At 41.8% G+C, this 25,835-nt stretch overlaps 1 protein-coding gene across 1 annotated transcript; it reads right to left on the bottom strand.

The window, feature by feature from the left end:
- Window positions 1–2,569: 2,569 nt before the first annotated feature.
- On the bottom strand, window positions 2,570–24,114 carry EXOG (exo/endonuclease G). Its single transcript, XM_054192027.1, has 6 exons — window positions 23,936–24,114; window positions 22,557–22,706; window positions 19,818–19,957; window positions 17,960–18,036; window positions 14,834–14,948; window positions 2,570–3,481 (listed from the first exon to the last, which is right to left on the bottom strand). Exons 1-6 carry the CDS (start codon window positions 24,078–24,080, stop codon window positions 3,020–3,022), a joined length of 1,089 nt encoding a protein of 362 aa, XP_054048002.1. The 5' UTR covers window positions 24,081–24,114; the 3' UTR covers window positions 2,570–3,019.
- Window positions 24,115–25,835: the final 1,721 nt, after the last annotated feature.

Below are 25,835 nucleotides of genomic sequence, written 5' to 3'. Positions count from 1 at the left end.
ACAGTTATTACGGGTCAGAGACACTTGATTCATATCCCCCGTCATTTTTGGCCACCGAGGCCGACACCGCGGAAGGAGTCTGCCCTCAAAAGGCCAAATGCCAAAAGTGCAGTGAGCGGAGCCCGAAGCCCTTGAGCACAGCGGCAGCTCTGCCCTGCCTTTCCTTCCCTCTGCCTCCTACTGACCACCATGTCCACCTCGGCTCAAGACCAGCCGTCACAATCAAGAGTAGACAGTCAAGGGAATATCAGAAAATCACTGTATGAGTGATCAGGCTGCGGACGGCCCAGTCGTCAGCTGCCCTCGCGATTTGGTTATTTAGCTTTGAAAACAAACGTATTAAAACAGTGGAGGAACAAAGGGCAGACTTCTCCATTTCCAGGACTCCTGCTGCTCAGCTGCATCCCAGAGGTTTGTCGTGTCGCTACAGATGGACATGGGGAAGTGATTAAGCGTGCAACAGGAATGACAGAGGGACACGGACATGAGCACAGTTCTTAGGACGGATCTTGAAGCAATTACTTACGGAGGTGGCTCAAACAAGCGTGTAAGGCCCCACCCCCTCGTTGTTACTTGTCTTCTCTTTCCTATTGTAAAGGAAGCACATTTTTTTGCCGTATGCTAGACTCCCCAGTTCTTCAGCCGAGGAAACCAGCAGAAGACGAGCAGGTGAACATACTCGTTAGCACAGCCCAGCACTGGAAGTGGTTTCACCGTTCACCACCTGCTGCCACCCTCCAAGGGGAGCTGAGGAACACCAACCACGCTCAAACCGAGCTGGAAACTCTATAGGGAGTCTAGTCTACGTGGTGAGCCACGAGGCATGAAAGTCATGGTAACTGGGGCTTGCAGGAATTCAAGGGGGCACAGAAGGCCCGAGGAGGTACCGAGTGAGGGAGCAGCTGGTCTCCACAGCAGCCTCTGAAGGAGAGTCACACGTGGCACTCCTGCTGGTGTCGCAATGGCAAGCTGTCGGCAGAACGGGAAGATACCTGGAGCTCCTCACATACGGCTGCTGCTGTCCCAACCCAGGGTTTTCGCTACGGATGGAGACGTATCTGTAGCACCGCGACCTGTTTCAGCCGTCCGTAGGTGTGCGGGAGCACTGCGAGAGATCTGTCACCTCTCAGCTGAAAGGACCAAGAGGAAAAGGAAAGTGGAAGGCTGAATTAAAAACCACAAATAATTCAAATAATGGGGAAAAGGGAACTACAATGCAAAGGGCAATGACCGGGTCCCTCTTCCAAAGGGTAACACTCCAGTGAAGCACGCGCGAGACCGTCAAGAGGCACGTGAAGTATCTGGCGCTTTGTTATTCCAGGCAACACGCACAGACATCTCCCACGTTCTGCAAAGGGAGAGGTGGCTTGTTGTTTTGCATTTACTTGTTTTTGTTACATTTGATAGGATTAACAACCAAAAATTCTGGGCTAAAGCTGAAATGAGCAAACGTGTCAGGATTTCACCCAATTTCTCTCTAATTTATGTGGGCAGTAAGCTTTTATGATGTCCTTAGCTAGTCATATTTCTGTTTTTAAATGTCTGGATTTTGTAAATATGTTCTTGGCAAACACAAAAGTGTCATGGGAACCATAACTGCTTTATAAAGTGAACTACTTTTGGATACTGCAACTTAACCGAGATGAAGGAAACCGTACATTTTTTAGAACATCCAGCCGATGAATCACAACATCCAAATAATGTTCCTGATTCATCCCTTATGAAGAAGTCCAATTCAGGCTGGCACTACATGACCCTTCTCAGAAACTATAAACTCTCACGTTAAAACTCCTGAAAGTGGTTTTATGGCACAACTCCAAGTTTAGGTAGATTCTTAACATTAAAAAAAAACCCATCTAAGTATTTCCAGTTTTTCCTCTTTCTTTCCAGATGAAAAATCTCAAGACGATACAAGTCATACTAATTTCTGTCTGAAATTTAAGATGTACACACAAATATGCCTGAAATTCAAGAGACAGACACAAATAAAGTACAAAACGAATGAAAAAAAGAATTTCACTACATCTCCGAAAGAGATGCAAAGCTGAGCAACTTCGTTTGCTGCTGAAATAGAACTGGAAATGCATTTTTAGTCCGTCTTCTGCTTTCACGTAGAAGTTTTGTTGCGCAGTTTATAGACCAAAGCCACTGAGACCGGGCAGAAAGCCAGCCAGTGACTACCACAAACAAAAAGAAAGCAGCGCTCGCCTCTCCAATCAAACAATAGGCAAGAAAACACGTTTATCCAAACTTAGTGGTGAAAGTGAAATATTAAGCTTACATTCTTTTATGAGGACCTAATCTACGCCGGTAGCAACTTGTGTAAACTCTGCTTCTGTTATTTTTATAAAAAGAAAATGCAGAATTATACACGAATGGAAGAAGCCCACTGCAAATGACAACAGCTGACAGCTACTGACATGCTAAAGTATCCGAAGCACACAAGGTCAGGAGAGGTAAGAGACAATCTGATTTGGTTAACACAACTAAGTAAAGACTGTAAGGGATTCAGAATATGTCCTACAGGTCTCTAACAAAAGAGTGTGAAATAAAATATTTCTAAATGAAATTTAATTTTTAAAAAATCCCAGAAAGTACCATCGCTTCTACAGCATCATAACGAAAGACATTTGCAGGCAGAATTACAGTTAAACACGTTCCAGTTACACTCCCAAGGTGTCTACTGTCTATTTTTATAATATTCCTAGAAGGGATTCCATACAAACCCCAAGTCTGACGTCTCGCTTGGAAAATAGCACAAAGCCTTTTCTGGAGGTCCAGTAATCTATTCATACCAGAAAGGGGTCGTTTTCATTTCCCACATCTAAGTACTGCAACAAACCGTGTGTGTGCATCATGTTACACAAGAATGAATGTTATTCCGAACCCATTGGCTTTCAAATGTTTTTTTATTGTTTTCACAGTTCAAAAAAAAGGAGAATTCATAGAGCCCTTGTCTTTGTGTTTGCCTTCAGGTCCCCTTTCAAAGTACAAAACCCGAAACTTCTTGAGCAAGCACTCAGCCAGCTTTCCCCTCTCTAGCTGCTACTTGTTTTTCTTGCAGTAGTTCTTCTTCCTTCTTCTTGTGAAGCTTTAGGAGATACTCATCAGGCTCAAGTCCTGCCTCCCTTAACTCTGACATGGCTTTCTCCAACCGGTGCAACGTACGGGCACTCTGCACTTTTCGAGCGGTGATGTACAATGTAAACTCCTTGAAGCCTATCAGCTTGCAGGTGTCCACCTTGCAGATATTTTCAACATCTTTGGTTTTGTCCACCTGGGGGAAGAAAACTAAACCTGACATTTTTTCCAGATCTTCAATGTTTACTTGGAATTCAGTCAGCTGGTGACTGAAGCCTATGGGATTGTTTGGCACCACAAAAGCCCCCAGTACCAAGGGCTCTGGAGACGTTCTGCTCCGTCTGGCAAGGATCACCTTGTAGAGGTGGGATGGCACAGCTACATCATCCTTTCCGATTACCTGTCAAAAGGAAAGTTGTTACAGATACAGATCTTATCAGTTGAGGGGGGAAAAAATAATGAGACTAATCCTACTACCTCTAAAAACGAGTCAGAGCATGTAGCTACACAGCAAAATCACGTGTAGTGTTATCAGACTAGACGCTGAGGTGGAAAGCACCATTTCATTGCAGTTGGTCAGGAATGAGCTAGTTATTTGATGCCTGAATCTCTCTCTCAAACAGGAGAAGCAGGGCAAAGACCACTTCACCGCAGGGGTTTTTTAGCCACTGTTGGTAGGAGACCTTCCCAGAAGGTTCTCTGCCTTTCTCCTTTAACACTGCTGACTTTATATTATACTGTTAAGAAGGATGATGCAGACAAAAGGTCAAAAGATTAGTCAGTAACTGCCTAAATATTTGTAAAGATCTGTGACAAGGACCTCTGGTAGAACGAACTCAACTTAAATCCCCCAAGCAGTGGCAACTTCAGTTACGGCTCAAACTGAACTGGAACCTTCGGAAACGGGGAGTCAGCCAAGACCCCAGCTCCCTAATCACGGTGTAGATCTGTAAGCTGACACGAAGGGATGGTAAAGCTCCTTTCTCATACCGCATTACATTGTTAATGCTTGGAATGCTGTTTTCAGCAACAGTGGCTCTAGACTAAGTTCCTGACCTGACAAATTATGTGGTTTTTAATACGCATTTCAAATTAACTTACCTTCTGTCAGTTATTTTTTGTATCTCTATTACCCACACACAGCCTGTATTTAATAGCCACGTTACCTAAGTAAGCATTTTTTTTGAGGGGACCTGGATACAAAGAAGTACATTCAGTGACTCATTATCTTGGAAGATAAGTCTATACAAAGAAAATGCACCTATTTCTTCCGTAAATTCACTACGATTCAACTTAAGAGCTTGTACGTGTTGGGTTTCCTGCTATATCACGCAGGCCACGACCCAGGAATTTAACTCAAGCACCAGCAGGGGAAGATCAGGACTCCGAATTCACGTGAAATCTGCTAACAGCTCACACACATATGTGTACCGCAGACACACCACCCTGTGTCAGGAGTAAGTCCAAGGGAATAAACCTATTGATGACAAACGTAATCTCCCCAGTACTCAAAAAAAGGGATAGCCTGTATTAGGCTTTTTTTTTTAATTCACCGATGCTGAACTGAATCTGTCACGCTAACAAAGTATAACAGGCTCACACATGGAAAAATTGAGTTTTGCATAACCCTTCTGTATAACTACCCTTCTAAAATTCGTACATTTATTCTAATGGCAACAGAAGAAAAAGATGCAGACGCCTTACAAAAACTACAAAGGCATCTCATTTTATACATGAAATCCAGTAATTTGGTACTGTTTCCAATATTTGCAATACCTGCAAAAGCAAAGACTGCTTGTTTTGATTTTTTGACAGCTTTTGTTAGATACAGTTAAAACACAGAGAAAGCAGGTATTTATTTCACTGCCAGAACTGATCACGTTAATTGAAAGTATTTTACAAGCTAATCCCGTGTATCAGTTCAGACATGTTTTCTCCATTCACATATTCAGTATAACTCAATCACAAAAGAAACACTTCCTACGTATGCTTTATTCTGAGAGCATTCAGCACTTCTGCAAAAGAAAGTATGTTTTTAAAACTAAACTTCGCCTGTGGCTACTGAACCAAGGTTCACATCAGTTTATTCCAATAGTTAACTCATTTCAGTTATGAATTCTTTCAGTGCTCGTAGTGCCTTCTACCTCTGTTGCCAGTTTTTTAAGTGACCAGTCTTACTGGTTAGACCAAAACCAGAGAAAGTATCTTTAGGAGAAAGATAAACTTCCAATGAAGAAAGTTTTTTCATGTTTTGTACAAGAACACAGTGGTAACATCACTACTGTCTCTGGCAAACGTGCTCTTAGATTTCTTTACTCTGTTACAGAATATTTTCCCCCTTTCCCTAAACTAGGCTATTTAATGGCTTTGCTGTAGTTTAAACTTTTTGTTGTTGTTGTTTTTTATTTGTTTAGAAGAATGGTCTTGCTTATGCCACCAACCTTCTCCTAAATAAAGCTCTGCCTAGACATCTAAAAGCCATTGAAACTGTTAAGCAATAAATAAATGCCTTATGCCAAATCTACTTTCCCTTTCAACAATGACAGATGTCTTGATAGAGAAATTAGAGCTCCTGAGTGTCAAAGCACTTTGCATTTAGCATTCAGTGTGGGTGAAACTAGAGTTACAGCTCCTCGGGATCAACTGCATAAATAATCAAAACTGACTGATGCACAGGTAATTTTAAAGTACACTAAAAACGCATCAACACACAGCTGTATGTGGTAGGTTAAAAGTGAATTATGAAATGAACAGTGTTGGGAGTTTAACCTGTTTGAGATGGGTGGCACGCAAACTGGGGAGTACATGCAATGTCTTGGGCGTGAGAGGGAGGGAACCAAGAAGCATGAAAAGCCCTGAGGGGGAGAGGAGGGAGTTCACATCTCCATAGTCACCCAACAGCGGGCAGTGACTGACACTGCTGAAGGCAGAAGCTGGAGTTCCTTTTCTCCCCCTGGAGCGAGGAGCTCGCAGAGCCTGCACTGAAACCCCCGTTCCTGCCCGCTCCCAGGGCAAGGTGAAGAGAAGGAAGATGCTGTGCCCAGCCATGCTGTGTCCTGAAGCTGCTGTAGCCTCCCAAGAGAAGGGAGTAGCAAGACTAAACCCTTTTCCCCAGATTTTCCCTGGGTCAACAATCTCCTGACCTGCAGCATTCCTGTGCAGTACGGCCCGCACTGCCTTTTCCAGGCCTCTTCGCGTACTTTTTTCCCCACTATAAATACATGTATACGTACTAGGTCCTCCTTAGCTCGGCTCCCTCCTCTTCTCAACACCTCCCACACACATACACATACCAGCATCCTCTGTCTGTTGTCTAAAAGACTAGAGGAAGGGCGAACGCGCAGATGGAGACGCTACAAGTATCTCAAATGAGGAGGTATATGGCATATGTAAAACAAACAGGTGAATGTGCGTTGAGTGAGCTAGCAGAGGGAACAGGGGATTGAGTCTGAGGACTGAGTGGGTGGATAGAAAGGCTGGGGAATGAATAGAGCTGCACATAGAATAGTTAGGTACGAAATGGAAATGCTGAATGCCTGAAGTGGGCGTTAAGGGAAAACAGACCCTGTGCTTATGTAATATTATGCAAATATATACATTCTATGTAAAATAATGCACATTTATGCATAGTATATGCCCTTATGAAGGAGGGACAGAAAGAAGGAAAAAGAGGACTAGTTCAAAACTAAGGAAGGGTTGGCCTTTTGAGAAATGTAGCTCCAAATACAACTCAACTCTATGGTGGTAATGGCCACACATGTAATTTATGTACCACTTCAGTTCCACATAAGCTCTCTTTTGAGGATTTAAATAAAATTTAAGTAGTGCTCAGGCTTTATACAAGTCCTCTGAATAGTAGTAAACTACTTCTGTAATTACTTCACTGAGTTCTAATACTGTTAAAGTGATTAAAACAAACTTCAGCCTACCAAACAGCCAAAGTCCATAAATGCCCTTTCCTTCCATAAAACAGGGCATAAAAGTTCTATCCACAGCTGATTCTGCTGGAGGAGAACACCATCAAAGGAAGGTGCCTGATTTCTCTGACAGAGTATATATGCATGACAAAGAATAAATATGGTTTTTTCTGCAGTTTAACGCTTATGTGAACCATGCACAGGATGCAATTTATGCAGCCAGTGTGACCCAATGACTTCTGTTAAAAAAGGAAATGCAGTTCTGGAGCACACTCTGCTATTTCCATCATTAAGATCTGTAATATACCACAATTTGGTTTTTTATGGGAGTAGACAGAGAAGCTGCAGATGAATGTTTCTGTAGAGTTGCCCCCCACACACAGCTCAACTGCCTGGAGAAAGAAGTAAAGCGTGATCCTGCAGAAGTGAAGTTTGCAACAGAGGCAATAAGTAGGAAAAACAAACTCAACAATTCATTTCCTATTGCCACCTAGAGGATTTTCCTACCGAACTACAGCAGTCTGAATCACTATTCTGATCTGCACCATCCCGTTTATCACAGTGCATGCCTACCAGAGGCAGATAGCATATGCTCCTACTGTAACCGAACAGAAAATGGGTTAAGATTATCCACACACAGATGTTGACTTTGATTTGTGCTAGTCTATCCACAGGCAGCAGATGATCTTTCAGCAATCAATGCCTGAAAGAGCTCTCTGCCTCATCTGGAAAAGAGCAACGGTTTTTAATAATATCTGTGATTCAAAAAAAAAAAAAATCATGCTGAAAATCACTGCTGTCCCAACATGCATTCACACCATGTTGATAACAGGCCACAAGGTAACTTTCTGTGTCATCCTTGGAAAATTTCCATTTTGCTATTCCTATAAAATTTTGCTTAATCTTTCAAATTTTCAACTGCTTCATAACAGAAAAGAAAAAGCACTTGAGCTAAAAGCCTTCTTTTTATAGCATTAATAATATTTCCTCCCCACCATCAGTCGGGAAACCAACGCGAAATTTCAGACACTATTTCTCTTTGCTTGTCTGTATCAGTTCAACATAAAAACGTTCATTGCCTTAACTTTTTGCAGCTGCTCATTCCTTTCACTTCTGCTTTGCTCTGTTTTCTTTGGTGATCTCGTGCTGGCTGAAGCCCTACCACTGAACTGCTGTTGTCTAATAATGCAGTATTATGATAATGTCATTTTCGGCATAGTGTTTATTGTTTTTTATTATTATTGACATTGTTATTGACATTCCACAAGTGTGTATAAGTTTGTCCTACTCCTCGATGCCCAATTAAATGTGGACAGCTGCCATGAGGACTGGCCATTAAAATGTGTGCAATTCCTGACATTTAGAGATGTTTACATATTGCTAAAACAACAAACGTGTCGGTAAGCAGTCATACAAACTTAAAGAGCTCACAGAGACAGATAAAGATAAGGGCAGAAGTAACACGATTTCTTAAAACAAAGATAATTCAGTGAGTTCAGCTGATAAATTTGGTCTCATAGCTAAGTGACGGGAGGGGGATTTGTCTTAAGCATGGCTTTCCTTACAATTTTGGCCAAATCATTAAACTGTTCTTGGTCGTAGTTTTTAAAATTGGAGGAAGGACAAATTTGATAATATCTGTGGAGTGCCTAAGTATCAGAATAAACAATTAAGACAATTGCTAATGGCATCTAGGGGAAGTTTAAAGGTGTGACATTAACTAACGTCACCTTCACGTGGTAGATAAATATGGGGCAAAGCAGTCCTTAAAAATTACAGTTTGGAGTTTATGAGAAAGAAAACTCCATTCTTACATAAAGAGGAGAAAAGGGATATATACGATGTAATGGCGGAACACTTGAGACTATTTAAGAAAAAAAATAGAGTGTAACTCTTAGTAGAAATTTTAAAACATACACAAACGTTATAATATTTTCATTTTATATTGGACTTGTTACAGCTTCCCAGAGTAGTAAGAAACCTATATTCTTCTGGAAGGGTAGGAATAGTTTTTAAAAGAAAGGACTCATGAATCTAAAAGTAGTATCTTGCCACCTAGTGACTAGAAAATGAAAATCAACCGTGAAGAGAATGAGCAGAAAGGACTAGCCTTTCATCAGCGAGGGCCAGCTTTGGATTGGCAATTATCTGAGATTCTCTTAGAACCTGGTAAACAGAAATCACATTCAATCATGCCTTAACTGCCAGCACACACTGAAGAGTCCTTGCATCAGAGGGTACCATCATCAAATACATTAAAATGATAGCTACAGAAATTCTCTCTACGCTCTAGTAACCATCTCTTCCCTCTATTTCTCTGTAAAATAACTCGAGTTTAGAACAAAGCCATACTGCAAATCAGAACTGACTGAAAAGAAGCATACACACAATTCTCTACGTAACAGTACTTCCATCTATGTCTGGCAACAACAAAATTAAGATATCTGTCACATTTCTTGATGGACAGAATTCAAGGACATCATTCCTGTCACCCAAAATAAGACTGTAGCATTCTCTGAATAGGAATTTGTTTTGTTTTAGCTGTAACTTGAGGCATGATACTGACCAGGCCCATCGGGTATTTTACTGTAGATAATATCATTCACACTGATACGACTCCAGGTTGGACAAGCCGGAGCTGTATTACAATTTGGTACTAAATTCTGTATAGAAACAGACTTTCTGGTAGTATAAAAAATTCCCTTTGCTACCAGTATAATTTTATTTACTTGATCATTGTGACAGCATTAACTGCCTCCACTTCAGTTCCTTCTGGATTTGTGTTAGGCAGCACTGATTCTGTTGATAGTGTTTTTTCGCCAATATTTGGGAGAACTCTGTCAGATGGCATTGAGAAGAACTGAGGAGTGTGAAGGCAGACCTAGCAATACAGAAAACAGAAAATACTACAAATGAAAATCATAATAACAATCTGCAACAACACAGCACAGCCAAGCACTCCAAAATGCAAATGTATGTACTTCAGGAAAATTTAATTTGTTCTGGCTGGTCTGATTGCTATTGCGAAATCATTTGGCAATCCTAAACAAGAAAGAAAAAGAAAAAAAAAGAGATGGTAAAAAAAAAAAGCTGTGCCTAAATACATAGTTATGGCACTAAAAGACAAACACCCCAAGCCCCCCTTTTTTTTTTAATAAAGAGGGTGTGTATATGCATTATGATACTGTATTTACATGATGACAGACTACTACTTCCACAGAATCCATTTAGGTTATTTAACATTGAATCCACTACAGCCCCTATCACCACTCTTCCTATAATAAAAGAACCTTCGGGATGGCCACAGTGCTAAATAAAAGCAACCCCATAAATCTATCCTGCACCTTTGGTGTCTCTTCTCCACTCTTAACCCAGTGTCTATTATTTTCATTTGTACATCATGTCTAAATTTAGGGCTGACAGAGCTCTAGCTAGCCATTTACACCAGCTGATCTAAGATCTAGCCCTTTGCACATAAGTTTTATGGGACATGTATAATGGACCTAGATCCATTAGCTGCCTGTGTAGCCTTGAGCCCATTTGGAGCAGCCAACAAATAGTAATAGTCCCCAGATTTATTTCCTCCTTTGACAAAGATTCCTTCCCCTATAGTATCTTGGCTAGGAGAAAACCTCTACTACTTCTTGAAGTTGACTGGAGAAAACCGTAAAGTACCATCTTATATTTGAGAGGTCCAATTAGTTTTCCAGGGACTTATTTGCCACAGAACTGGATGACAAGTAAGTGTATCTTCTGGTACAGTTATTGTGCATCTCTGGCCCAGCCAAGTCATTCAATTTTGAAAACCAAACAGCAGACATGATTCCAGTATGAACCTAGTATATCACTAAAAAGTACAGAAAAACGTCTTCTTCAAACAACAAAGACAACGTTATCTAAACTGTACCTTCGTTCACCAACCACAGACAATTTTTCTTAAATTAATATTTACTACGATGGCAATGGGAATAAGAAGGGTGGAGCACTAAATATGGTGCAGTAGAATTATTGCAAAATTTGTATTCCAAACTCCAAATCTGCTGACAGAGGAAAATCACTGAAGTGACAGTCACTGGAGAACAGTAATGTATAAACCAAGACAATGTCATTTTGATTTGATCTGGACAAAACCGAAAAACCTGCATCTGCCTCTCCAACGACACAGAACAGATTTTTCCTGTTGGCATTCTATTTTACATATATTCTCAAAATATGTTTTTCAGATACCAAGCACGGTCATCAATCTACTCTTTGCAATAAAAGCCTCCGCTGGAGACAGATGAAATGACAGAACATATCTGAGGATACAGCAAGTTCAGCCAATAGATAGAACAACGCTGGCATCTAAGGAGTTCAAGGTTAATTCCCTTTCTGGAACTAAACAGCAAATGGTACCAGAGTCCAAGCAGGAACTGGGAACAATGCCATGACCGATGCTCTGTTTTTCTTCTATAGTGATCTAAAAATAACCTTTTTGGATGTCTGATGAGAAAAACACCAGCCTGTAACGCCATGGATACATATTTCACCGCTCCTTTAGCTAAAAACAAGGAAACTAAGATTGAAGAGAGGATCTGAAACAAATCAATGCAGACACATTCACCGTAGTACTTCTGCGTTTTCTTTTTCCACAATTCTTGTCTCGGAGAAGAAAAACATTAGAAAGGAGCTCAGCCTTAACAGTCACATTGCCAGATTACAGGTTGGGAGTTTCAGCACTATTGTGTATCCTACGGCACCTCTCCTTAAACAGCACATACTAAGAAAAAGGACACCTTCTCACATCAGCTTCATAAGCCCAAACAATGAGGACTAAAAGCCTTTCATTTCTAAGTCACTTGTTTGAACCTAGCAGAGTTCACTCCGAAAGACAGGTAAGCGGTACCTTCCCTTCTCGTTCAGCTGCCAGCTCTCAGTGCGCTTCGTTTAGGGGCAGAATCCCAGTTTACCAAAATCAATGGCAATGACTGCAATTATATCCAAGGTATCTATTTGAAAAGAACTCTCCAGTGCTTTGACAGGTTGTGTTCCCTCTTCTAAGTGTATGCATTGATGTAAGAAGAAAAAAAAACAAAACAAAACCACACCACTCTGAAGTCTCTCTCCCCAAAGGACAACTTCAATGGCAAGCACAAGAACTTATGCCATAAAGAGATTTCAAAATAACAAAATTCTCAGCCTGTATTTATTTACACTTAGAAGTGTAGCCAAAGAGGACCTAAATCAAATAATTTAATATTTAAAACCAAAAAAAATCCCCAAAATCAACATTTTACTTTTTCCACCTGTAGACAGCATTATCTGTACTTAAATACAAATCAATTTACATAATGAATCTCACTGTAGGAAGCTAAGTAAAGGATTTATGAATGTGGCCAAATGGTGAAATGAAAACACGAATACCATCATTCCACTGGTTTCAATCTCACACTGAACTTCACTTCATAGTTTATATTAAGACCAAAACTGATAAAACGTCCACAAAAGACCAGAGTTGTCATCAAACCCAAAGATGATGAAGACATCTTGGCAACAGACACGAACAGAACGATATGATAATCAAAGCACCATGGACTTTTTGTGCCACTATTATTCCACCACCGTATCCTGGTATCAAGTTACTTTGAATAAAAGCAGTAAGATGCAGTGCCTTCTCTTATTTTTACCTGTGGAATACTAAAATTTACATTTCTAAACCAAAATGGAGAGCCAAAATCATTTTTCAGAAAATGTAATCCTTCTTTTCTAAGTAAACACTTTCTTTGGAGAAAAACCAGAAAAAGATGACCAAGATTGAAGTGAAGCAGTTGATAGATGATTCAGCTGCTTCCTGGAAAATCATTTTCAGTTATAAAATGTTCAAGTCAGCTCAGGATTTTTAATTCTTCGCTACCTATGTTTAGGGATAAAAAATAAATGCAATATCCTGACAGATACGAAGAGGCAAATTCTAGCAAGCTAAGTGCAAGTCTGGAGAACTCTAACAGTACCATTCTGCATGACAGTAAGCCAAACGCTCAGCTCAAGACTGTTGAAAGGGAACATCTCCCTCCTGCTCGCAGCTACGTGCTTTTGGACATATCTCATGCTGTCACCAGGAAGCGCTGGACTCCTCTGTGTGCTGCTCTGTCCTTCTACGACAGTAGAAAACAAGCCCAGTAAGCAAATAAAGAGTCCAGCATCCATGGTTTTCTATTGTATTGGGTAATTAAGCATCTTGTGGGAGGATCTGACAGTCATCAGCACTGGCAGACAAGGGCAAGGACTGGGAAGTGTAATGGGCAATAGCAAAGTTGGCACTCTCCCTTTGGGAGGCAAGGAACCATTGCCAGTCTAAAGCTGGCTTTACCACTAATTTATCGTATGGCATTGGTCATATCCCTTAAACATTGCTTATCTATCCACTTGAAAATAAGCACGGTTGTCACCTTGCTCACAAAGATGTGGTGAGAGCTGAAGTTTGGAACTGCCACTGAACGTGAAAAAGACAAATTATTATTACCGCATTTTCATATGCATAACATATGCCTGTCTGGAAAAAAACAAAAACAAACCCAAAGCTGTGATTTTGTCACAGTCAAGGCTATAGATACGGGGAGGTGGGGACATATGGGAGTTTTTTAAGAAGTAAAAAGGTGAAAGGAGAAATTACATTCTATCATGACTGAAGTTCCAAGTTCAATCAAATGGAAATCAGCTGTGTATTTATAATGGAGAAAAAGCCCCTAAATCTTACCACCAAACAAGCCAGTGTTGAAAGCTGAACATTTCTCTCTTTTGTGTCTCTCATACTCCTCTGAAACAGGGGCTTGTTATAGCAAGCTCATTCGTTGCTCCTCAGAGAATGAGTTGGACAGCTGAATCATTCACGAGCCGAAGCTGCAGTTGATCTGAGTACTTATTTTCAAGGAAAAGTGTTTTTTCAAGAGGTGCAAAATACAGCATTTATTATTTTGCATTATGCTAGCTTTCATCTAGCAACTGAAAACAGCAATAATATCTCGTTACAGTAGGGTCAGAAGGTAATACTTCCTCCTTTGAATACCTTACTATGCTCAAATCCTACAGATGTCTAAACACCTGCTTACAAGGAGTAAGTCAGTATAAGGAATAATAAATTGACCTCTCAACGTGACAGGCTTTCCTATCTGTCAGTCTATCAGTGGCGGATTCTAGAGACTGTGCAAATCTTCAAAGTGTTTTAAGCAGGTAATAAAAACAGGGGACCAAAAGAAGAAGGGGGGGGTACCAGTCCCACAGACCAGTGATCACACTGCATTCACCTAAAACCTACTGAATTTGAACAAAGTCTTTCAATTGACTTTGCTGTGCTCAGAATCTCAGCTGCAAGGCCTCATCTCAGTGATGCACACGGGATATCAGCAAACAACTGCTTTTGAAATTAATGGAGCACAGGCATTCCAGCACCCTATATAGTTTTGAGAAACCCACACTACCTTTGTATTGCATTGTTTCTAAAATATATCAATAAATGGCTGAATAGATGCCTACATATCAGGAAAAGCCACTAACTCTCTGTTTAGATACTGTCATGTATCACAGAAGTCAGAAAACTGTTTTACTGCAGACTGTGAACAGGTATTTAACAGATCTCTCTCTGCAAATAGAACCAATTATTTTAAAATTATACCTTTTCATGTGTTGGCAAGACATAACACATCTCTACTGAACTTGTCCCAGCTAGTATTGGACATTTCATACATTTTGCGTATTCTAGGACATTTAACTATGTTTTATCAAGCTACAGTACCAATTTTAAATAAATAAATAAAGTACTACCACTGCACTAGTAACCCAGCAACATATATACATACCTGATAAGTAACACTCTTCTTTCCGTCATCGTTTGTTTGAGGCAAGGTCAAAGGTCCAGAAACTACCCAAACATCCTCAAATCTCTCAGTCAATTCCCGACAATACATTTCCATTCTGGAACATATTTGTCAGATAGGGTGAAGTCAGCTGGGAAAACTTATACCATAATAATCTTTGAAACATCCTGTGAAGGGGAAGATGAACTACTGACAGTTTGGGAGCATTTTTCCAAACTCATGTGACTGACTCGCAAGTCAAAGAAAGTAAAACGCAGCCCCAAGTCATACTTCCCACTTGTCCCAGGTCCGCTTTGTTCCAGATAGGTGTGTGTTACCCCACAAATTTGAAAATTATTTCTGCAGCCTTACCACCTGTCCTGAAAATCTGAATTCTCTACTTACTCCCACACTTGACACTAGAAAGATGCTGCTGATGGTCACCTGGGATTAGTAAGATACTTGTTTTAAACAGCAGGTTATGGCATTATAACTTTGAAAGGTTCTACCATGTTACTGGATTTGTACGTTCCTCCCCAAGGAATCAATGTCCTGCAACAGACAGCTCTTTCCATAGCTCAAAGTACTTAGGAAATTTTCTATGGGTCATTCCCACAAGTCTACTTAGTGGTTTTTTATATAAAACTGTTTAAAAATAAAGTAGTCACTCCAGAAATACTAACATTATTTTTGCTTTTAAACAAATTGATTCAGTTTCTAGCATAAAATATTTGCCCAAATTAGAAGGTTTCTGGATCATGCCTATTTTACATAAAACAAAAGATTATATCCTATCTTCGATCTAACACCCCAGGTGTTACAGAAATCACACACAGTGAGCACTCACTGGTCCTTTACTAAAGGTAAGAGTTGCACTGCACTCAAATAGACAAACAGACCATAACATGAGACAGATCAGCCCAGCTAACCTGGCTGCCTCCGTAACGGGGAGGTTTCACCCCCTTCTCTGTCTCATCCCTGTTCCTCGTACCTCTCCCTTGGCCCACCTTTAGCGCTCTTCATCTGTCAACAACCCTTAACAACATCAATCTTTTTTTTTTTTTTTGTGCTGAGTTAGTGAGTTAATCAGCTCACACAAATCAGAATTAGCAGGAATGAGCCCCTTCTTCTTTGCTAATAGTTAGCTGACGTGATATGCCAAAGCACTGACCACAAGACAATTTTTTTCCTGCTGTTGTCAGCTTTGCTTCCCAGCAGCTCAGCTCCTCAGGCTGTCTTACGGCATGGCGATACAAACACCACCTGGCACAAGGAAGGAATGGGAATAAACGCAGCTACGGAGCAAAGTGCTTCTGGTGACAGCAGGGACAGAGATCAGATAACAGTGACCATGAAATCACACTCAAAGTAAGACAGAAAATGACAGTTAAACATCAGGAAAGAAAGAAGCATGCATGTTGGTGGGAAGAAAATGAGGAATAAATACTAAGGTGCAGTTAGACCGCACCACTGAACCAAGCCAATAGCTTACTATCTAACAGCTGGCTGAAAGATGCAGTCCTGCTCTCCCCTTTCCTACTGCTCCCCTTGTCTGCCCCAGCTGAACAGTCTTATTCCATCTTCCATGTTGGCTTTGGCACTCAACTCACCAGTTGATCCAATTTTCTAATCTGTCAGAAACATAACCAAGCAAAACAAAATGCAAATCAGTTTAACTGGGTTAGCAAATGGAATTGACTTGCTGCAGTCAGGCTAGTACCAGAGCTGGAACTGGGAGAGCAGCAAAAACACATGGCTGGAGAGCAAGCACCACTTTAAAAAACAACAGATTGTTAAACTGACTAAGCTGTATTGTCTACCTGCACCTCAGAAGATGATTCAAGAAGCAAGCAATTAAAAAAAGAGAAAGGAAGAAAGTACTAAAGCCAGGAAGGGATACAACAAACGTGAAACAAGGTATCCTTAAAACTATTTATCACTAAACAAATGAGTGACAAAACAAATGGCACAAATACCTTGCTTGTGTATTTAAACTGTGGGGATAAGGTACTTGGATTGGGAGAAAGTGATAATAGCTGCTTAAACTGTGGGGCTGATAGTGCCAGGGGAAATTTTCAAACACTCGCCATGATATCCTGGTTAGGCAAAAATCCTGCTCAAGAGAAATAAGGAGGGTTTCCAACCTTGGATTGTTAAAAATGCCTAGCTTTGGTATAAGGAAATGTTATGCTCAAATACTTGAGGTATGACAACACAAAAAAACCCCTCTTAAAACGTTATAGCATTTTATTTGTCTATAAAACAATATAACCTTACTGAACGCCTCATATGATTTTATATACATACTTATAAAACTGGAAAGCAGTGTGTAGTTGAATGATGATGCATTTCTGATAGACTTTTAGTACAATACTGTACATAATTTTGCTCACCTTCCCTTGAGCGAACCTTGTAAAATTCATCATTTTCCCCTCCTGTTTCTGAGCGTTAACATTCTGTAAGTCCAATGCAAGCAGCTCTGGATGACTGCTACTTTTATTACTGTTCTTCTCTACTCAAAGGAAGGAAAGAATCAAAATCCTACGTGAAGAAAGTTTAAATTTATCAACCACTCAGCTGATCCAGCTGGCACTCACAAGTGACAGAGAACCTGCCCGGCTGCTACTTGGAAGCCTGCACTCGAAGAAACACCTAAGACCTGAAGTAGTCACGACTCAGTGGGGAGCGCTCAGTTCTCCAATTCAAAGCGAACCAATGTCCACATACAGAGATGTGAATACTCTCGCACTGGAAGCGCTTTTTTGAGTAAGAGATGTTAAAGCAAGATCTAAGCCCTTTCCTTGGTTCTACTGAATTTTCCTTACGGACAGAGATGTTAAGCCTGGCACCTTTACCCACGTCAGCCAGAAGAAATAATTTTACCTATTCTAAATAAACGTTCTCTACAGTTTGACTGAATAAAGAACTAATTAATGTAGCTGCTATACTCTTCTTGCACTGTAAGCACTGAGCTGCCTTTCATTTCAGAGAAAGTTGCTATATCCCTACAGATAGTTTATAAAGTGCTCTAGAATACCAGGATGTGAAGAAGCTTTATAAATATAGCATTTTTGATTTATGCCACTACCTGACATTTTTCACTCATTTTACTTACAAGTAATTTCTCACCTGTTCCAAAATCCAGCATTATTTTCATAATTCTGAGGCACGATGTTAGACAGATAAAACGTTTCGGCCATAGCTGTCTGCATACAGAAAGAAAATCATATAATTTCACTGAAACATTTACAAGCTGAAAACACGTTTTAGAAGTTTTCAGATCAGAATCCATTTCTAGTTTAGTCTTAACATTGTTATCAACATAAATGGTCAGATAAAACCTAAATCAGAATATCTAGAAAATTATTTTGGATCAAGAGGAGCATAACTGAGGTCCAAACCTTGCAAAATAAATTTATTTTTTTTTTTGCTACAGAAACGTAGCACAAAACCATCCAATTCTAGAGGCACAGAAATTACTATGTTACCCAGTGTCAGTTTTGTAATGCCTTTGGAAGCAACCAGATACTCTTCCTTCTGAATGGGAAGGATGCTTTCATCCATGCTTTTCATTTATTTGACTGCCTAATGGCTAGCTTTTTCTTGCCCTTACAAGAAAAAGTTTTATTAAAAGTATTAACCAGTATTTCACAAATACTTTACATGCAGGTGATGAAATTATTTATGAGACCATAACAGACAAACATCTACATATCTGCTTAATTTTATCTTTAAGAAGTGTCATAATCCTCTCTGAACTGAAACCCACATATCTCCAGACGTGAAGGACCTGGTACTAAAAAACTACGCATACGTAGGGAAATACAGGAGAAAACATTTCCAAGATCTTAACCCAGAATCTTCACAGGTCCTGTACTTGGCAGTATTTTTCACATACAACTTCTTCAAAGTGAAGGGGCTGGTAGAACTCCTTAAGATAATGAGCAAACACTACCTGCGCTAATTAAACTGTGGAATTAAATTTTTTAATCCCGTAATTTGAAAGATTGTATCATCTCACTGCATTTCAAGTCAGGTCCAGGATCTCTGCACAGGTAGCTCACCAGCAGACACTGCCCAGATATCACAAATAAATAACTACAAAGACAAAGAAATAAAATGACTGGTTCCTTCATCCACCACATGCCACTGTGCTGTCACTCTGCCCCACTACATACTATTCTGCCTGGCAGAAATACAAATTCAAACTGCTTCTTAATTGACAAATTGCTGCATTAGGCACATTTCACAAGAGGATCCAATAAATCCAAGGCTGCTTTGTTAGTCAGCCAAGGTATTAGGGCATGCTTTTCTTACAGCTCAAATAAATGGCAGGTGAAGACATTTTATAGACTGAAAGAGCTATGGCAAAAGAAGGTTCTAATTTACCTCATACACATTGCCAGAAAGGAAAAAGCCTTTTAAATCATTCAAGCAATCCCCTTGCCAATACAGAACAGTACTTAACAGCGTCTTTGCTTTGCCCAATCTAGCCTTAAACATCTCAGCACCTGTTGGTCAGGATGAAGTCATCGTTCCCCGTCTCCCTTTAACTGAGCTTCGGAAGACAGTTCTGAGGTTTATTTGGTGAAGGTTATCATCTGCATTTTACAGGCAGACAATGTGACATACAAGAGGTTGAGAAGACTTGCTTAACACTATACAGTACCAGATATACTCACACCATCTCTGCCAAACAAGTTAACACAGGTGTGATTTAATGAAGAGAGGTATGTCACCAGAGGATGCACCTGATTTAGATGCCTGAAGCACACGGTGAGAGCATCCTACAATGCTCAGTCAGGCACAGACCTTGAAACTCCAAGTCCAGCTCTGTGCATCAGTAAGACCATGTTCCATCTCAAAACAAACTGCAAATGGAACACCACACATTACTTTTAAGGGTCTTTTGACCCTTTCTGACTCATAAACAGAGGGAAAGATAGAGAGGGAAAGAAAGAGAGGGAAAAGAGAAAAAAAATCCTACTGTTGAAAATTTGTTGTCTCCCGCTGGTGCCATGTGTCCTCGTGACCACCCACTCCCAAGGTAGTCTTCATTGACAGCGCTAAACATTAGAGGGATGTTAGGATCTGGTCTGAATTTACAGTGCCTTCGGTCTGCATTGCCTGAGGAACAACACACTAAATTGTTAGGTTATCATTAAACCATCATAACAGCAAGACAAAAAGAACTGGTTCTGTCACGTCTTGACAAATGACCCATGCATAAGGATTCAACATGTCAGTCTTAATTTGGTATTTTTCTCCTCGACTATAAAAAAGAATAATTCTACCCAAATATCTGTGCTTCAATTCTTCCCCACTATACACTAGAAATTCTAACATGCTTACTGTTTTATAGAAAAAAAATAAATCCAAAATACTTTTGCCTTATCATAAATGCAAATTAATATTAAAGGCAAGAATACTAAACACATAAACCAGTAAGACACCATCTTTCCTAGGGAACGGTCTAGGACCCACGACCATCCATAGCAAGGAATGTGCTCCAGAGAAGCATCAGAGGCACACACAAGGGTGCCAGTGCAATGGGCCCGCACAGGCAGCAGCACAGTGCGCAGCTTAGAGAAACATCACTGTTGTACACAATTTTTTTCCCCAAATGACAATATAATTCAATGTATCTATGGCATACTGATCTTTTTCTTTATAAAATCCAGGGTGTCATCTGCAGTCACAAATACAATATAGAGGACTATTACAAATTCTCTTTTCATTTAAGCATGAGTCAGGGCCTGTGGACACAAGAGAGAATTTTCTCAAATTTGGCACTTTATAAAGTACTTCCTATTGCAATACAATGTGAGGGGCAATTTTCAATAGTGATCACTGCTAGCCATTAAAATTACTCTTTTTTTCTGTAGCTGAGTGGGCATACTGTATGCGCTTGGGCTTTTTAGTCACGTCAGTATTACCGCTGAGCACATACATGCCCTATGCTTCCTTGTGCTCCGTACTAAGAACAAAGTGTGGTGCATGCTCTCCGCCTGGCAGCCCTCTGAAGAACCCAACAATATGCAAGGACCACAAGGAAGAAGGGAAGGAAGCATATGGATAATGTATCTCTTGGAAACCAGTGCCTGTAAGCAATTTCCTCTTCTTTGCTGACCATCTGTGCACATGCCCACGGAGGTGATGTCAAAACAGAGAGGTGATCAGAGCATTTTTATGCAGTGCAGGTACACTTTTCTTTCTTGGTAAAGCATGTGACATGATACTATAGCACAGGACTGATGCTTAGGAAGCAACACTGACAAGTTTATCAGCGTGCAAAACAACACATGATTTCAAAACTCCAATAGATAAAAGGTTTTTGTGACCTTCCCCGAATAACACAGTTCTGCCTCAAATCTCAATTAGAATAGCTATCACACATAAATTAGAGCTGAATGCCTCAAGATGCTTAATTTCAACTTGCAGGTTAGTTGCATCTGATCGTTTGGAAAACATTTTAACAATTCAGCTGTTAAGGCCCACTTGAAAGTAAGCCTGGAATTACTGCTTTCTTCTCAGAAAGAAGTGGAATCAACGATGCTACTTAGGGGTTGGTTATAAATATTTTCAGGATCACGCTTTTAATTTTGAAAGGTAATTTGAAGACAATGATTAAGATATATTTAGAGGGCTACTGCGTTCATAAAACACTTTACAATTATACAGTTACCTCCATTACTAATAATTTGCCTTATAAAAACTGAACTAATGCTATAAACTTAATTTACAATGACTGTATGCCACTCATATTTCATTCACGACTGACAGCAAAAAAGCACCGAGCCTCTGTCTTGCATAAAGAACAGGGGAGAGAGTATTAGATAATGCACATCAGAAAATACAACAGAACTGCATCAAAGTAAATAATGGCTGCAGTGAGTAGGTACACCCTATCTAGCTTTGAACAATTACAATTGTTGATGCCCTTTGCTTTATTTTTATATCACTGATGGACACTCGTCTTTTCTTCCCATTCTGAACAAATCTCTTTAAGATGAGGATGTTTCATCTGGAGATGAAAGAGTCTGGCCACTAAAGGAGCTGACTCCACAAGCATTCAGACATATGGGGCGGTATATAAACTGAAACAGATTGGCCCATGGAACTAACTACGCAAGCTAAGGAAGCAAGAGCAATTTCATGCGCCTGAACAATAACACTGAACTTCGCAGGTCTGAATCAGAAGAGAAGTTTCATTTTCAGTTTTGCATCTTCTCTCCAGTCGTGTTTAGAAGAGTTAAGTAAGCTTCCCTCCTGCAACATGACTGACAGTGTTTACACTGACAGAGATCTGGTGTTTACAGACTGTTTCATAAATTCATAACAGAAATTTTCATGGAAGGTAGCTCTAGTTCTTCTTCATTCCTCCCTTTGATATGCAGCCCTTGGGCCAACTGTATCTTGCAGGCTTCAGCATGCTATACATTCAATACCAGACTAGTCCCAACAAGAGAAAGAACACTGAACAAGCCTGCCAACCGGCAGTGACAGATTTCTTTTAAATCACAGGCAACATCAGCCTTAATACTGTCATGAAGCTGACATCCACCCAGAGGCCTGCTGCCTCCAGTCGGATTGTGAATGGGTAGAAATATCCATACCTAGAGATCGCTCTAGGATTTTTCACCCTGCCTGCTCCTGGGTCCACCTTCTGTGAACTGCGAAGCCCATTCTGGGCACCATAAATATAAGAAAATAAATACCTACATACCCAGTGTCTTCTGTTTTGAAATATGTTCAATCACCCATCTAGGCACCCGTTTTGCTTGGTCATAAGACAGTGCATGATTTGTGTAAAGTCTGGTCTCTGTTCCAGCTTCAGGGAATCCATATTTTTCCAGCAGGGACTCTTCTACTGGTTCTAAGGAGAAAAATAAACAGAACACCACCTAAACATGAAACGTGATCAGAAACACGACAGTAAAAAAAGCATCTCAGTGGATGTGGACATACTGTATAGGGAACTACTCAAGGTTACTGCCACAATTACAACCTAAAAAATGTTAAGAGAGCTACCCAGTGAAACTCCCTTAACAATGAAAAGTTGTGGTTTTCATTGTGTCCTCACATGAGGACCTCAGCTGTAGGACTAACTCATCCACTCTAATGCCTACACACATCTACCTAGCAATCGCTCTGGGCTGGCCATCAGAAGAAAAGCCATCATATATTTTGGGACAAATCAGGCAGCAAGGAGTTACGGACATGGGAGATCAACACACACATTTCACCCTTCAGAGCTGGAAATCGCTTTCCTCCTCACAAACTGAGATGTACGAGTTGAACACAAACCCGAGTCCTGCCCTCACTGGGAACACTTACACTCTGATGAATGAATGAAAGTTTCACTTTTGAGATTATTATTTTTTTTGCAAGTAACATTTTTCTCTCATGAAGCAATATTTACATCCGTCTTACTGACTTCCTCGTCCCCCAGCCATCTGACAGCAACTCTGTTTTTTAGAACTGTTCTTCCTGTACTTTCTGACTCTCCAGTACTTTTAAAGCCTTCAGGCTGCAGAGAAACCCCCCTGTGGGAGGCCCTGGAGCCCCCCCACAGCCCCTTTCCCACTCCTTGCACCCCCACAGCCCCATCCCCACGCCTCACACCCCCAGGGCGAGCGGGCCAGGGCCTCCACAGGCCAACAGCCACCGCTCCTTGCTGGCCTTATAGCCTGACCTCAACTGCCTGTTCGAAAGTAAACGTTCCCCACAACACCGTGCTGGGGAAAGGGAAACCCCTTTCCTCGCCTGTCACCACCATTCTGGTGCGTGCAGGTGCAGCACGGGGAAGACGCGTTTTTAATGAAGCAAGTTACGGCCCCAGCATCCCCAGATAACCTCCTCCCCGCCTCCGCCCGGCGCAGGAACTCGGGGGAACTCCCCGGCCCCCTCTGAGCACCCTGGCATGGAGGAAGCGGGGACAACGCCGCTCGGCGGAGAGGGTTTGGGGGGGGGGGGGGGTGGTCTGTGGGGATCGGGGCCGCCCTGAGGCGCCGCCGTTCCCGCCTCGCCGAGGCGCCGCCGCTCCCGCCCGGCAGAGCCACTGGTCCGCCGCGCCCGGCCTCCCCTCTGCTCCGCGCCTCTTACCCTCCGGCAGGGCTCGCCCGGGGACCGGCTCCGGCTGGCTCTGGCTGCGGAGGAGCCGCCACGCAGCCCAGCACGAAGCGGCGCCCGCCGCGGCCCCGCACACGAAACCGCCCAGAAAGCGGCGGTGGCGGGGGAAGGCCGCCATGGCGGCGGAGGCCGATGGGGACACACGCAGCGGCGCGCTGCGCCGCAGCGCCCCCTGCCGGCCCGCCCAACCGCGGCGGCGCCGCGGGGCTGCCATGGCGGCATCGCCTCAGCGCGTCGGCGGCCCCGGCTGTGGTTTCCCCGGGGAAACGACACGGCAGGAACGACCGGAGCGGGGTTTGCCCCAGCGCCGTGAGAAACGGAGAGCCAAGGCGTGGAGCTCGGCCTCACGGGGAATACAGGGACCGCCCGGAAAGGGACGGCTAGACTAGTCCCCAGCCAGCGAGGCTGGGGGTGATGACTCCAGCCCCAAAGGATGGTACGGGGTTGGGTTTAGTCACCATTTGGTGATTTGGCATAAGGCTTTTTGTCAAGCCACCAGCCCTGTTATTACTTTTTTTCCTCACACATGACTGTTCATGTTCAGCTTAGCCTCATGTGAGTCCACTGGAAGCATTTCCAACCCGGCACCAAGCAAGAGGCATTTTTGATGAAGAAAAGGACCAGTTTAGCATTGGAATACACCAAAGCATGGGGGCTGCGTTGCCACGCCATCACTTCACTGCAGGCAGCTTGCCTGGAGAGGTCTGGCCGTGCTTCAGTTGGTGGCTGAGGGCATCTTCTTGCCTCATGCTGGGGGGATTACAGAGCCCAATGTGTTGCTACGAGTTCAAAGAGCTCAAGCTTTTTATTATTTTTTTTTTAATTTTTTTTCCAGGTCAAGCCTTCCCGCCTCACTGAATCTTGTTCAGTACTCAGGTGGAGGAAAAAAGAAAAAACCTAAAACCCATGGTGTATGGAAGCTGCACCTCAGTCCCAGGTAGAAGAGTCACCCTAACGACTGGTACCTCACACTGAAGCTGTTTCCCTGACTGGGAACAGACCCCAGAGCACTTGTGGATGCTCCGTGTTTGCTGACAGCTTCCCTTTCCCGAGGAAACATCCATCCATCCTCGCCAAGGAACTGGCTGTGCATTTGCAGTGGGCACACCATGAACAGGGGTGTGCTGCTTCACACCATTCATGGCTCTGGTAGCAGCTCTACATTCAGTGTAACTTCGACCTCCTGCAACCGTTAAGGTATTAGTGGGCGAGTTTTTGTAAATCAGGTTGGAACCATTTAAGCGATCCCTTGCTGTCCGCTCTGCTTGAGCTGGTGGACGGTGGAAGTGCAGACACTTCACTGCAAGGTCCTGGGATTTAGCTTAAACCCCCCATCACTGGCAGTTGTTGCATCTACATTGCTGGAAATGATAAGCAGTGTTACCAAGGTACTACAAGAGGCAACACCCTTAAAAGGACACAGCAATTTCAGCTAACTGCCTCTTGCCTTTAGAGGAGTTAGCAAATGATATGTAGAGGTACAGGCCTCAGCTACGCCTCTGCAAGGGCTTTGTTAGGGATTTTGGACAGCACAGATACCATTAAGACACTAAAACATTCTTCTATAAAAAAGGAAATTCTCCAGCTAGATGTGGAAGACAATAAAATACCAACGATTTTTAACGTCACACGTACAAGAGATGCAATTATTTGTAATTTACTGTTTATTTTCATATACAAAAAGATAAACTTGAAATAGTTCTTTCTAGTTTTTTTTCCTCCTATCTGTTGGGGTGTAGCTGCTTCACACAGGGCAAATACTACATTCATACTGGTTTATTCGGACACCCAGTGCAAAGCTGAAGCAGCAAAACTCCAACTTGGCAGATCTAATTTCAAACTTGAGACTCATTTCTAAAATACCACAGTAAAA

Source organism: Rissa tridactyla, chromosome 2, assembly GCF_028500815.1.
Source record: "Rissa tridactyla isolate bRisTri1 chromosome 2, bRisTri1.patW.cur.20221130, whole genome shotgun sequence".
NCBI lineage: Eukaryota > Metazoa > Chordata > Aves > Charadriiformes > Laridae > Rissa > Rissa tridactyla.
This window is presented reverse-complemented; position numbering and strand designations above follow the sequence as displayed.